The 13,240-nt window shown below is 50.1% G+C and overlaps 5 protein-coding genes and 1 non-coding gene across 6 annotated transcripts; 2 read left to right on the top strand and 4 right to left on the bottom strand.

Moving 5' to 3' along the window:
• The first annotated feature begins 41 nt into the window (after window positions 1-41).
• EURHEDRAFT_414435 (SDR family NAD(P)-dependent oxidoreductase) lies at window positions 42-1,112 on the top strand. Its single transcript, XM_040782431.1, has 3 exons — window positions 42-208; window positions 259-524; window positions 578-1,112. The coding sequence occupies exons 1-3, from the start codon at window positions 140-142 to the stop codon at window positions 1,044-1,046; spliced, it is 804 nt and encodes a 267-aa protein (XP_040636929.1). The 5' UTR covers window positions 42-139; the 3' UTR covers window positions 1,047-1,112.
• EURHEDRAFT_541953 (uncharacterized protein) lies at window positions 1,095-2,237 on the bottom strand (the record flags this gene model as incomplete). The annotated part of the gene is made up of 2 exons (XM_040787396.1): window positions 1,095-1,531; window positions 1,580-2,237. 2 exons carry the CDS (start codon window positions 2,235-2,237, stop codon window positions 1,095-1,097), a joined length of 1,095 nt encoding a protein of 364 aa, XP_040636928.1.
• A 455-nt stretch (window positions 2,238-2,692) lies between these two features.
• EURHEDRAFT_414434 (zinc-dependent alcohol dehydrogenase) lies at window positions 2,693-4,482 on the top strand. The gene is made up of 3 exons (XM_040782430.1): window positions 2,693-3,312; window positions 3,384-3,432; window positions 3,483-4,482. Exons 1-3 carry the CDS (start codon window positions 3,188-3,190, stop codon window positions 4,407-4,409), a joined length of 1,101 nt encoding a protein of 366 aa, XP_040636927.1. The 5' UTR covers window positions 2,693-3,187; the 3' UTR covers window positions 4,410-4,482.
• Window positions 4,483-4,512: 30 nt separating this feature from the next.
• On the bottom strand, window positions 4,513-4,584 carry EURHEDRAFT_t112. Its single transcript has one exon. It is a non-coding gene; the product is annotated as a tRNA-Arg (tRNA).
• Window positions 4,585-5,415: 831 nt separating this feature from the next.
• Window positions 5,416-6,996, bottom strand: EURHEDRAFT_460626 (uncharacterized protein; the record flags this gene model as incomplete). The annotated part of the gene is made up of 3 exons (XM_040784664.1): window positions 5,416-6,402; window positions 6,505-6,773; window positions 6,849-6,996. 3 exons carry the CDS (start codon window positions 6,994-6,996, stop codon window positions 5,416-5,418), a joined length of 1,404 nt encoding a protein of 467 aa, XP_040636926.1.
• Window positions 6,997-9,168: 2,172 nt separating this feature from the next.
• Window positions 9,169-12,601, bottom strand: EURHEDRAFT_460733 (uncharacterized protein; the record flags this gene model as incomplete). Its single annotated transcript, XM_040784675.1, has 2 exons — window positions 9,169-12,438; window positions 12,503-12,601. 2 exons carry the CDS (start codon window positions 12,599-12,601, stop codon window positions 9,169-9,171), a joined length of 3,369 nt encoding a protein of 1,122 aa, XP_040636925.1.
• Window positions 12,602-13,240: the final 639 nt, after the last annotated feature.

Below are 13,240 nucleotides of genomic sequence, written 5' to 3'. Positions count from 1 at the left end.
TCAATGGAAAAAGAAAGGGAAATGATTATTTCAAAGGAACCCGAAGTTGAGTCAATTGCAATTGTGTGACGCAGACAGCAGAACATACAACGTCTTGTGAAGGACAACAGTACTCTATATTAATCAATTGCAGAAAAAGATGCCTCTCCCGCTGCTCCTAGTAGGCAAAGTTGCTGCCATTACAGGTGGTTTAACTGGAATTGGCAGGGTACGTATATCTTTTCAACAAATCTGAAGACGTCTCTCTAACGAACCCAGGCCATCGCCCTTGAATACCTCCGCCACGGCGCCAAAGTAGCCATTAACCACTTAGGCGGACCAAACGAAGAAGCACTCCTCGAATCCATCAACAAAGACGCAGTCGAGATTACAGGATTGCAAGAGAAGAGATTCCTCACTGTTTCTGGGGATGTCACACAGCCAGAGACGGGGAAGAAGTTTATTGCAGAGACCGTGTCTGAGTTTGGTCGGTTAGATGTTTTCGTGAGCAACGCGGGCGTGTGTAAGTTTGCGGAGTTTCTGGAGTAAGTTTCTTTCCCTATTTCTACAAGTGGAAAGGTTACTGATATGTTTGTAGGGTCGACCCTCCCCTCCTCGGTCACACCATATCCACCAACCTCTCCGGCGCCTTCTACGCAACCCAAGCAGCAGGCCGCCAAATGGCCCTAGCCCAATCACCACCCGGCGGCTCAATCATCGGAATAAGTTCCATATCCGCCCTCGTCGGAGGCGGCCAGCAAACACACTACACGCCCACCAAAGCCGGAGTCCTCAGCTTAATGCAATCAACTGCAGTGGCACTGGGCAAATACAACATTCGCTGCAATGCTCTTTTACCGGGCACTATCCGAACACAGTTGAATGAAGAGGATATGAGTGATCCGGTTAAGAGGGAATATATGGAGGGGAGGATTCCGTTAGGGAGGTTAGGACAGCCACCGGATTTGGCTGGGCCGGCGGTGTTTTTGGCGTGTGAGGAGTTGAGTGGGTATGTTACTGGGGCGCAGTTGTTGGTTGATGGGGGGTTGTTTGTTAATCTTCAGTGAAAGTCGCACTTTCTATTAGTTAGAAAAGATATCAGTGTAGATTATACATTACAGTCCTTCGGTCTTAATCCCATAGGCTTCCAGTGCAACTTCCCCCCAGATACCTCTTCTCTGCTCTTCACTCAACCCACGTCTCTCCAAAATGTCCTCAACTAGAGTCTTCCATCGTCTCCAAGTTACATCGTTCCCGCCTCCTCCAAGGTTACAAACAGGCCAATCAGACCCAAACATCACTCTACCAGGGCCGAATGCATCAAAGACCACATCAGTCCATGGGTGAAGTCTCTCGACGAGGGATGGAATGTCAGGTTCAGGAGCTGGCGTGAGCAATGGTAATTCTGAGAAACCACCAGAGAGCTTCATGTATGTTTTGGGGTGCTGCGCCATGGCAGTAATGAACGCCTTCCATTCCAGGAAGTCTGGGTTGGTAGTAATGGATTCGGGAGATGTGTATGGAAGGCGTAGGTTTGGCTTGCAGAGGTGGTCTGGATCGGTTAGGATTGGGCATTGTGGTAAATGGACAATAGACATACTGATAACCATCACCACTTGGTCTTTTTCATCCACACCCTCATAAACTCTTTCCATCATCTCAACAGCTTCTCGCAACTGCCACAATGCTCCTTGTCTTGCACTTACTCCCAAGTCAAACGTCAAATTCTCCCTCCCAAGCCACTTCAGACCATCGATAAACCCTGGCTGCAACATCACCCCAGACGGTTTATCCTGGACCAGATACCGCACTCCTCGAACCCTCCTCCACACGTCGTCTGTCCCAGCCGCCTCCTTGGCCTTATCCATATACCTCTCCAGAACGACAGCACCACCAAGCACCGGAGCCCAAGGCACAATTCCCAAGCAAGGTGGACGATCTACATGGCGATATTGGTCTTCGTCGATGGGTTCTCCGCGAACAATCTGCGCGAGAAGGGAAACTTCATCGAGGACGTGCTTCCATCCATAACCTGATTCCTCAATCGACGATATCCGGTCTGTCTCGATAAAGATGAATCCGCGGTGATAATTTGATTTTGTTGAATCTGGGACGATTGGGGTGGATGAGGTTGCTTGGCGATATTCATCTACGCAGTGCTGGGATCCTAGAGGGCTATTGGGACCATACCAGGCTAGCGATGGCAGGTGTGAAGCTGGAAAGAGGTGTATATGTGAGTCCACGATTGGAAATGGCATTACGTCGTCGTGCTTGCAGGCGTTCAGGAGATGCGGCGTTCGATCATCAAATAAATTAAACAGAATGGTCTTTCCTTTCTCTTCTGCTTAACGAGAGGCAGAAAAATATTCGGGTTGAGGATGTCATACCCAGCCATTGTGCTACGTGCAGCTCTTTTGAAGACGCCATTTCCGTCGGTGGTCATTATACCGAGGGTTGATATCCAACAAGGTCGATTCCATGATTGACACCTCAAGCTGGTGAGTACCTTTGGGATTGGTCTTATAAAAGCCATTTCTTATATTCTCGTCCGTCTTTTACTCTCTATTCACTCCGTCTTGGATTCTATCTCCACTGTTTTACCCTAATTCGACTCCGATCTCCTCGTCCAGACCACTTCGAACTGACCACCCCTCCCCCCAAAAACGCACGCTACGGCACTACTGTACGGCCACCCGGCAATCACAGGACGGCGCGTCAATCATGCATCCTTATCAAATCCAACGTCACATCCTCTTATCACTCGCATTTCAGTCACATATATCGGTCTCATGCTGATGGGGCGGCGGGCCGAGACTTCCGCAGAGCGGCAAATATCTAGCAGGTATACTCATTAACCGGGCTACGTGTTGTACAAGCCAGGTTCCGGATTGGCGTCGATTTGCTCTTCCACGGACGGATATGAAATACAAGTAACCGAGGTCAACCCCGGATCCGCTCATCACCCCGCCACCTCCGCATTTACTCCTCAAATTTGGCTTTCAGTCCACAAGTCATCATCTCCACGATCAGACATTAGAGTTATTCAGTCTTGCAGCTTAAGGGTATTTAAGAATCGTGATTTTCCAGTCAATCCGGACAAACTACAATATCATTATCCTCTTCGCCATATCAATTGACCTCCTCTTCTACCCCGCACCTTCTCGAATACTAGATCGTCCCTTCGCTTAGCACTAACAATCAATACAACATGGCTGCCCCAGAGATCCCAAAGAAACAAAAGGCTGTTATCTATGATGAGCCTGGATCGGTGTCGACAAAGGTGGTGGAATTGGATGTGCCTGAGCCTAGCACAGGCGAAGTGTTGATCAACCTGTATGCAGAGCATTCAAATCACAAGTGTTCTCCAAAGTACTCTGGGTAGTGATCTTACTGACAATCGACAGGACTCACACGGGTGTATGCCATTCTGATTATGGTATTATGACAAACAGTGTACGTTACCAGGCAAAAAGCGCGGTGATATATATAGCTAACGATCCCAGTGGAAAGTGCTCCCCTTTCCTACGCAGCCCGGACAAGTCGGGGGCCACGAAGGTGTTGGGAAAGTCGTCAAACTCGGCCCTGGTACCGAATCAGCTGGATTGAAACTTGGCGATAGAGTGGGAGTCAAATGGGTTTCCAGCGCGTGCACGAACTGCCTGCCATGCCAAGCAGGCTCTGACGGGCAGTGCTTCAACCAAAAGATCTCCGGCTACTATACCCCCGGCACATTCCAACAGTATACCCTAGGCCCGGCCCATTATGTCACCCCGATTCCCGATGGCCTCGAATCCGATCAAGCAGCGCCTATGCTCTGCGCAGGCGTGACCGTCTACTCCGCCCTGAAGCGCAGCAACGCTCGTCCCGGTCAGTGGGTTGTCATTTCCGGGGCTGGCGGTGGCCTGGGCCACTTGGCCGTGCAACTCGCCAGCAGAGGCATGGGACTACGCGTGATCGGAGTCGACGATGGCAGCAAAGCAGAGCTAGTCAAGGAGTCTGGCGCCGAGCACTTCGTGGACGTCACTAAATTCCCCAGAGACGACCAGGGCGAAGCCATCGCCAAGCATGTTAAATCGCTAAGCGATGGACTGGGCGCTCACGCCGTGGTAGTGTGTACTTCAGCCAATGTCGCGTACGCTCAGTCGCTGGGCTTCCTACGCTTCAATGGGACGATGGTCTGCGTTGGTGTTCCCGAGGGAGACCCGCAGGCTATCGCGACTGCCTTCCCGGGACGTATGATCATAGGGCACCAGACGATCACGGGGTCAGCTGTTGGCAACCGGACGGATGCAATTGAGACGCTGAACTTTGCGGCTAGGGGTATCATCAAGGCACATTGCCGGACGGAGAAGATGGATGCTTTGACGAGCATTTTTGAGGAGATGGGGCAGGGTAAGGTGCAGGGACGAGTTGTTTTGGATTTGTCTTGATCATAGTAGTTACATACAAGTAAATGAGCAATTGAATTTCAACGAGTATTGAGCAAAAATACTCCGTACAGAGCGTAAGAAGAAAAGAAAAAACAAAAAATAATGACCGACGCAGGGGTCGAACCTGCAATCTCTTGATTCGTAGTCAAGCGCCTTACCATTGGGCCAGCCGGCCGGCTGTTGAGGAAACGCTCCACACTCTGCATATAAAAACCACTTCAAAAAAACGACCTCGGCATCGCACCTCTCCAACCATACCCAGATACGCACCCCAATGCGTAGCATAAAGACTCCTACTAAACAGGGTAATTAACTAACTCTGGTTGTCTTGCGTAACTCAATCCTCACCTACTTAGCAAAAGTTCTATCTATACAAGTACGTGGATCCGTCACGCTATTCCCCCCGGCCAAGAATAGTCCCGTACATTTGCGCTGGCAGGGGGGATCAACGAGCGCCATTCCGCTATTATTTTTGGAGACGGTACTTTATTATACGGGGTCGGAGATAAAGTATATTTTTGGGACAAAGTACGGACCAATAAAGGTAGGACGAAGGACAAAGAGGCACGTATACGGCGTATAGAGAATTCAGAAATTTTTGGCTCGGGACGCTTTTAACCGCAGCGCTGGAGTTTGAGCCGTGATTTCAGTACGTATTGTGCGTAGTGTATTACGTATGAGTTCATGATGATGGATACGTTATTGAATAGCATAGTTTAGTACACTGAGTATATTGATAGCGCCATTAAGGGGATTCTTCTCTCGGTCCAAATCAGTCGTACTATTGTCAATATGTTATTGGTATATGCACTAGCAGTAGCTTAAATCAAAAGACCTCCCAAGGTAATAAATCGAAGACAAGGCAGGGGTATTGATAAAATCGTAAAGGAAAAGCCAGCTGTCAAGCAAGCTGCGCATCCACGCCCGTGACCCAGATGAGAAAAGAACACTAAATAAAAGAAAAGAAAAGAAAAGAAGAAAGGGGAACCAAGAAAAGGAAGATCATCTATCTCGTCCGCTTACTATTTCCCCCGGTCGTAGCAGTAGCAGGTCGTTTCTGCCCGGACCCGGACGATGCAGGCTCGGCGAGGCGTACTAGTGCGTTCAGCTTGAGGATGTAGCTCTTGGGGCCCCGATTCACTTCGTTCCGGTGGAGAATAGCGCTCATTTTGTCTCCGAACTGGTGCAGGTCCGAGGCCGGGATGTGCTCTAGCGCGTCTAGAACAAAGTTCTCGCCCGTCTCGTCCGCTTTGCCAACCAGCCGATGGTACAGGTTGCGCTGGTCCTCGTCCTCGCCGTTGAACGACGCCCGGCCCCAGCGGTTCCCGTCCAAAGCGTCCTTGTCGCGGTTGCAGATTTCCTCCAGGATTGCGACCAGAGTCTTTGCAGCGCCTTCTGTGCCGTGTGGTGTGCGCGCGATGATATTGGCATGGATTCGATCGACATTTTGTTGCAAATCATTGACAACGGCATCGACATCCAGGCTCGTGCCGGTCCCGTCGGCGGCCGGGTGTTGTCCTGTGAGACAGTATCGATCGAAATCCACCAGTAGCTTCCGCGTCTTCTCCTGAACCTTGTCGAAATAGATGGCCGCGCAGGCCCCAGGGGGCATCGCTTTACACAGGCTGGCGTAGACTTCGTCGTTGTGTACGGCTAGCCGGAACATGGTGGCTTCGAAGTCCCCCTGGACGACGCATTGCTCTGGTGTGCGAGAATGTGTTGTGTCCTCCACTAGGTCGAGACGGAAGTCCTCAGGGAGTATGAGTGTGCTGAATGCTGACATGATGTCGCGGACCTTTTGCGGACGGCTCATGCCCCCTTCCACTTCGGACCGCGAGTACTGCCAGTTCAGCTGCTCTGCCACCATTTTTAGTTTGCCGTCAAGGAGGTGTTCGACGCGAGGAAATTGCGGCGAATGACCGTTGCTCAGTAAGGGCACATCAGAGGAAGGAGGTTGGGGCATGAAGCAACCGTGAAGTTGGTCAAGAAGCCACTTGCAAAGACGAACAAACCATCAGCATCCCCGTCCCGCTATTGCCTTTCCCCCATTCCTTGTCTCGTTCGTTCCGTTTCTGAAAAAGGGGGGAAAGCTTACAAAAATATGCTGGCAGGCCACATCGGGTCGACTTTGATAAGCAGAACATGTACACGTATAAGTATCCGAACCGATATGCACTTGTGGCCGTTCTGACAATCGAAAATCGTAGCCTGTCTGTGTCGACTCGCAGTGAATGACGTCGAATCTACCCGTGAGACCCAGGAGGGCCCTGGCCTCTGAGTCAGGGTCGAGATGGGCAAGATCATAAGTGATGCCCGATCTTGCTTGAAGAGTGGATGATTGTGAAGACTCCGTCACGTCTTCCTCTTCGTCCTCGTCCTCTTCGTCAGCCCCTTCTTCTTCCGCTTGCTCGCTTTCACCGGAAACCTGCATGAGTTCACCGTCATCGTCGTCGTTTTCGTCGTCGTCGTCGTCGTCACTGGGGCGATGCGATCCCGCAGCCGCTGCCCTCCTCTCAGCCTGGGACCGTCTGCCTGGCATATTGCCGCCGATAGAAAGTTTGTGAAACTGTTTTGTAGGAGCAGACATCGGGCACGGACGTTATGTAAATCCAGAGAACTTTGGTTCGGAATATAGGCTTCCAGAGAAAATATTCGCTGACCCGTGGATTCTGCGATGGCCAACCCGATAATATATAGAGTTTGTCCCGAACCACGGATGAGAGCGGGTACTATGATTCAAATGGCTCCCCCAACGCCATGTTGGCCCAAGTGAAAAAGAAGAGGGGAGAAGTGCAAAATTAACTACTTCACGAATCCTTCACGATTCTCGGGCGCAGGAGCGCCCTCGACTTCATTGCATGATCATGAATCAAGAGCAAACAGAAATAACAAGCTGCCAAGCGCACACGAGGAACGAATTTCGCATCAACGGACCAACAATACAAAACCAATGGTTAGGATGGAGATGGTAATTCAAAACGAGTTGGAACCATGGAACCAGATGCCCAAAGACGGCATTCAGAAGACACCCTTCGTAAGATTTGGAAGTGCCGCGCCGAACATGTCTCTGCCCGATAGATCTCTAATAAAGAAGCCATCCTGTGGTTCCAAGTCTTGTTTCAACGGATATTATCCTAGCAATGCCATGTGCTGGGACGAATCGTGGCTGTTCTCAAATTGAAGCTTTTTTTACGTCTTTCCAATGAGAAGTAAAAGCGACGACCATGACGCGTGTGGACCTGAATCATTTTGGGCAAAGAAAAAAAAAATCATATGCCATCTGGAATGATTTGGAATCATGATCCCTGGGGAAATCAAATCCAGGAGAATTTCACCTCCACCAAAGCCAAAAATCTCTAGGCGATTCCACATGATCAGCATGTAGCCCTGGAAAGACATCATTGGAAATGCTCGCATACTCTATTTGCCTTGAGTATGGCGCTGCAAAGTATGTGCGCGCCGCGAACCGCGAGCGACTATAGCGGGGAGTATCGGATGCCAGTGTACCGTCAATAATTAGCACAATGAAGTAAATTTAAACGCATTCCTTTGCCAAGGTCGATTATAAACGGCTGGTCCCTATAGGGTGTCCTCATAGTGTGAGCTGGAAGGACTTGGGAGTTTCGATTTCGATCGACCTTGTGTTCAGGAGGTTTGCAATGGCGCGCCCCCCGAGAGTTCGTGCAAGCACAGCGATGTAGCGCATCAGACAACCGTCAGCTTGAAGTCTCGAAAGCTGCAGCTGCTGTTGAATGATATATATATATATCTATATCTGGAGATATATATATCTCTCAATGTCAAAGGTCAACGTTCGGTTGGATTAGAACAGGACTCCGTGCTGTCCGACTGATCCGAGCCCTCTTCCCTTCCATCGACATCCTGGCGTCTGTATGCCACCATATTTTGCCCCTTACCCTCTCCTCGGTATATATTCTCAACGTTATCCTCTTATGGAATCCACGTTGCTTCCAGTTCTCTTCGGGGCCGAGCGGTAGACAGTAGTGGACGTTCGACAGCGAAGGACAATTCAACCCGGAATGAACAAAAATGTCAGCAGTCCGCATAGCACAGCGCGCTTTGGATGAGAAGAGCGTATCTTGAAGCAGTGAGCAATGGAATATACCTGTCATGGTTTTGAACCCTCTGAGGCCCCTGTGGTCGATTCCTGGCGGCGTGTAAACCGGCGGCCGCTTAAGGAAAGAACCGTGTTGGCGTTGAAAGATGGTGAAACGAGTAATTCAAATGGGCTGGGAGTCACCAGTGATAAGAACTCCTCTAACTTCAAAATATATTCATCTAGAAATGGAAGTGGAAGTGGTTGACAGAAGAAAAACGAGTGGGAGCTGAAAGGAGCTGCGCATGTTTGAGGCTCAAGGCTTCAGCTGAAATATTATTATTATAACACACAAGACCAAAGTACGAAACATTCAATTGATAATATGAAACAAATGGTATTATTACGACTATAATATGTATCGTTTATGCAAATGCTCTCTGATGCTCACTCTTTTGGCCATAAATGCTATTATATCATGGACAATTCCCGAATTGTCACTAACCACCGATCCCACTATATTGGCACTTTGTTGGATTGCGATGTATGCCATGAGCATCGTAAGAAAATGAAAGCAGATTGGTCAAAGGAGGGTATAGAAAGGAAATTCGTTAAGTCATGAGCCGGCTCAAAAAGACCGCGCGGTCATAAACAATAAAGACAACCAAACGGTATAGGAGGGATTTCAAGGTAGGTATTGTATTACTGCAATGCCATAGTACCATGCGCTTTGGCAGCATTTCTCTTCTTTGCTGCTTCCAAGGCCCTCCGGATCCGCTGCTGATGTTCCGAGTCTTCATTGGATAGTGGACCAGCAGTAGCAGGACGGGGTCCTGGCATCAAGCTATCGACAGGATGACTAGAAGATGTTTGCGCATCAGATGGCCTTTCTGGCTCAGTCACTAGGTCTTTCCCTAAAGCCTTAAGTAGCTCGTTGATCTTCTGAGTGACCTCAACAGGCCCATCTTGAACACTCTTTAATTTCGACTCGAGGTCTTTCTGGATCTTCGCATCTTCTTTCTGCTTCTCGGCATTAAGACGACGGAAAACATCATGGTCCGCGTTGGTATAACGTGCCTCGGCCACGGAAAGACGGTAGTCGGCATTGTTGAGGGTGGAATCGGCGATGCCAAAGTTATGCAGGATGGATTCAGAATCTCGTCGAAGGGTGTCTACCATAGTCGAGACGGATTTCAGAATCTGCTCTACTTCAGACTCTGACAAGCTAGTCAACTGAAGATGCGAAGCGTCAACCTTCTTCACCTTCGTTGACACATCATCGAGGAGACTTTGGTTTTCACCTAGACCATGCATAATAGCATCGTCGAAAGCATCCATGAGTCGGTTAGCTCTCTCATCGCGATCCTTAGCCGCTTCAAAGATGTTTCGCTTTTCCATCTGGTCAAACTCATTATCCAGCTTCCTGAGGGCCGCGGAGTCACCCATGAAGACGAGCGGTCTCCGCTCGGCCTTCTTTCGGCGCCGCTCTCGGTCAAAAGCAGTGTTGAGGCGTTTCTGGTAACGCATTTCGAGATTCCGGTAGATGTCGTTCACTATGTTCATTGTATGTGACAGGTTGTGCCTGTCTCCCGAATCCTTGATCTTGCTGTTTTCTTGACTGAGCTGACTGAGCGCAGACTCGTAGTGATTCAGAAGGGCACTGATTTCCCGACCCAGACGTTCGTCCAATGGATTGAAAACATTTTTAATGAAATCGTCGAGTTCTTGTCTCTCTTCATCAAGCTGCACTCGAGCTTCTGCTTGTCTGAATTCTTCCTCGAGAACGTTGATATCGGCATATCCGATCTCCTTGCCATTGAAAAGAGAGTCGACGTGTGCTTCAGATTTCTCTTGACGCTGCATACGTTCCTTATCAAGGTTCTGCCGTCGAGTCTTAGAAGTCGCCTCCCACGTACTAAACGCTTCTTGGATATAAGCAAAGTCGTCGGAGTACTGCTCCAGACTTTTCTTGGTAGTAATATGCCACGAGCTCTCTGATTGCTTGGCTAGGGGGGATGAAACCATTGAACGCAGGTCATTAACAGGGTCAGGTCTACCTTGCCGGAGAGACGGTGGCAATGGCGGAGGTGATGATGCTCTGTGAGGTCTCCTCTTCTTATAGGTGACACTTTTCTCACGAATGAGCCCGATAAACGTTTCACTGTGCTCGTTATGGGCTGGGGAGGAAACTCTAGTATTGGCGCCTGTTTTTGTATCGGAATCCGACGCATTTGCCATCACACGTCCGCTCTCAGCAGAGGCTTGTCGCAAATCAGAATATGCTTGATAAGCCGGTTTATCAAGCGCAAGATCATCTGAGCCTCGCTGAGGTCCTTCAATATAGCGGAATGGCGTATAGATTGGCTGCGGAGGATTTGTCGTCAGAGGCGCAAACGTTTGCGGATGTATTTCACTGTTCATCGAAGGTGGTACTGAGGATGACCGCGAGAACTGATCATGGCCGCCATGATGACTTCCCGTATCTGTGAGCCTCGAAGCCGGATGGCCAGGTGGTTGTGTAGCTGGTCTCTCCAGATTATTGGGAGTGTAAAGCCTGGGAATAATTGGCCGCCCACCGGGACTGTATTCTCCATCCTCGAAATCTTCGGCGGTGTACGTAGATTCAAGGACATCTTGCTCTGATTCTACCGGGATTAGACCAGATTCTATTGGTACTGAGGACTGTGGCATCGGTTGATTCCCCTTCTCCTTCTCCGCTGATTGTTGTGGGCTTGGGGTTGACTGGTGTGGATTTACGTCTTCACCCTTGGGACTCTTAGGTTCATGTTCAACACCGTAAAGGATCTCCCGTAGTTTCGTCTCCTTGGCTGTGAACGCTGTGAAAATTTTATACCTCTCCTCGTCGGAGTCAGCAACCGCTTCCTTGCGCAACATGGCGACATAACGGGTCAAAGAAGACTTGAACCAAGGATCCAAGTCCTCGTATGGATCGACCACAGTTAGACGAGTGGCGCCTCCTGTGTTTGCCGTTGAGCTGTCAGGTGTAGACAGTTGTTGCCCATCCTTTGCAGGGGGTGTACTTCCTGACCTTGACGTCGGGTTGCCAATTGGACTAGGTTTACGTTGTATGGTTCTATCTGCTGGCCTGGAAAGGGAGCTCCGACGGCTGCTGTTCGCAGATTTCCTGGCATCCGGAGAGATTGGTCGAGTCCAGGCCTCAATGAGCCCATCGATCTTCTCGGTGGTCCCAGTTGCAGAGCTCTGCGTTGTTTCGGCGGTATTGACTCGGGACGGACCAGATGGATGTGGTAGCTCCTGCGTAGAGCTTGTGCTGATCGGCGACTCAGTAGATGGCTTCTGCATTCCGACCTGATCACCGACATGCGAGACCTGTAACGCAGGTGAGACGCTCTGAGGCGGGATAGAAGTTGGGATGTAAGGGTTTGATGCGGGGCTATGCATAAATGTCGCATGACTTTGCGATGGCTCGGCCGGAGGTGCCGGTGTTGTTTTCTTGGACGAGAAGACTTCTGTGTCATCGATGTATCCTGGAGCTGGACCCAGATGTTCCCAGTCCGACGGACTGAAAGGTCCCATGCTAGAGCTTGTAGTGAATACATTAGAGCTAGTCTTTGGCGGTACTGGTGGAGGGCCATTGCCAGTGCTAGGAGATGGTTTAAAATCTGTTGCAACAGCTAACGACGGTTGAGGTAGAGGATGTTCCAATGGTGAAGATGTTGTATAGTTAACGGGGCCACTATGATCTGATGCGACAGGTGCAGGTGGATGCGCCTGCTGCTGTAACTGGCTCTGGTAACCAGGAGGAACCGGGGGCGGTGGTGGGGGAACAGGGCCGACAGTTTGCGGAGGGCCATAGCTATACTGCTCAGGCGCTATTTGGCCTCCATATGGCGGGACGGATGGCAATGGTTTGTTCGACGCCGGAGAACCGACTCGCGGAGGAGACTGGATGCGCGCCGGGACATGGTCTGTTACGATAGGAGGACGAGGCTATCCAGCAGTCTGTCAGCATGGAAGTCTATGATTATTCTAGCTAGACGTTTGAAGCACTCACGGGCAACGGAGGGGGAGGAGAGTGGGCTTGATGGTGGTTGAATTTCACTCCCCACGCCGTCGTGTCGATCCCCGTCGCAACCGGAGGGGCACCGGGCATAGGACCAAAGGCATTTGGATTATAGGAGGGAATTGCTGGTGCTGGCGGGGCCAGAGGAGGGGGGGGAGGGACTGGAGAAGCTGATGGCGTAGAGGTAGCTGTTGTTGCTGCTGTCGTCCCTGTCGCAGTTGTTGGCGGCCGCGGGGGAAGACGCCATTCTGGCGGCGGAGGGCCAGAATTGGAATACATTTCTGGCAATCAACCCTCCTGAGTCAGCGAGCGTCAAGGAGATTCAAGAGAAGACAGAAAGGAGAGTGGATTGTGGAGAGTCGAAAGAGAGGAGAAACAAGAGTTGAGTGGAAAAAAGATCCGAGTTCAGCTGGACTCATCACCTGACCCAACTAGAACAGGGTGGAGAAGAAAAGAGTAGGAAGAAGAAAAGAGATACCCTTACAGTATAATATAAGAAGAGGCAGTGATTTAGAGAGTTAATCATGGCAATTATGGTCAGTTGATACGCCCTGCTGACCGTGTTGTTGATTTTCCTCTTTCGTATATCCCGACTCCTGACTACTCCCCTTCTGCTCCCCTCTACTTTCTTTTCCGCTCATTCTATCTGTCTACAACCCGACAAAGCAAGTTTCTTCTATATTTTCGGTAAAATAGTCCGGGCGAACCGACTGGAGATGTCTAGTTTGA

This window comes from Aspergillus ruber, assembly GCF_000600275.1.
Source record: "Aspergillus ruber CBS 135680 unplaced genomic scaffold scaffold00022, whole genome shotgun sequence".
Classification (NCBI taxonomy): domain Eukaryota; kingdom Fungi; phylum Ascomycota; class Eurotiomycetes; order Eurotiales; family Aspergillaceae; genus Aspergillus; species Aspergillus ruber.
The sequence above is the reverse complement of the archived record's forward strand: the minus strand, read 5'-3'. Positions and strand labels throughout refer to the sequence as shown.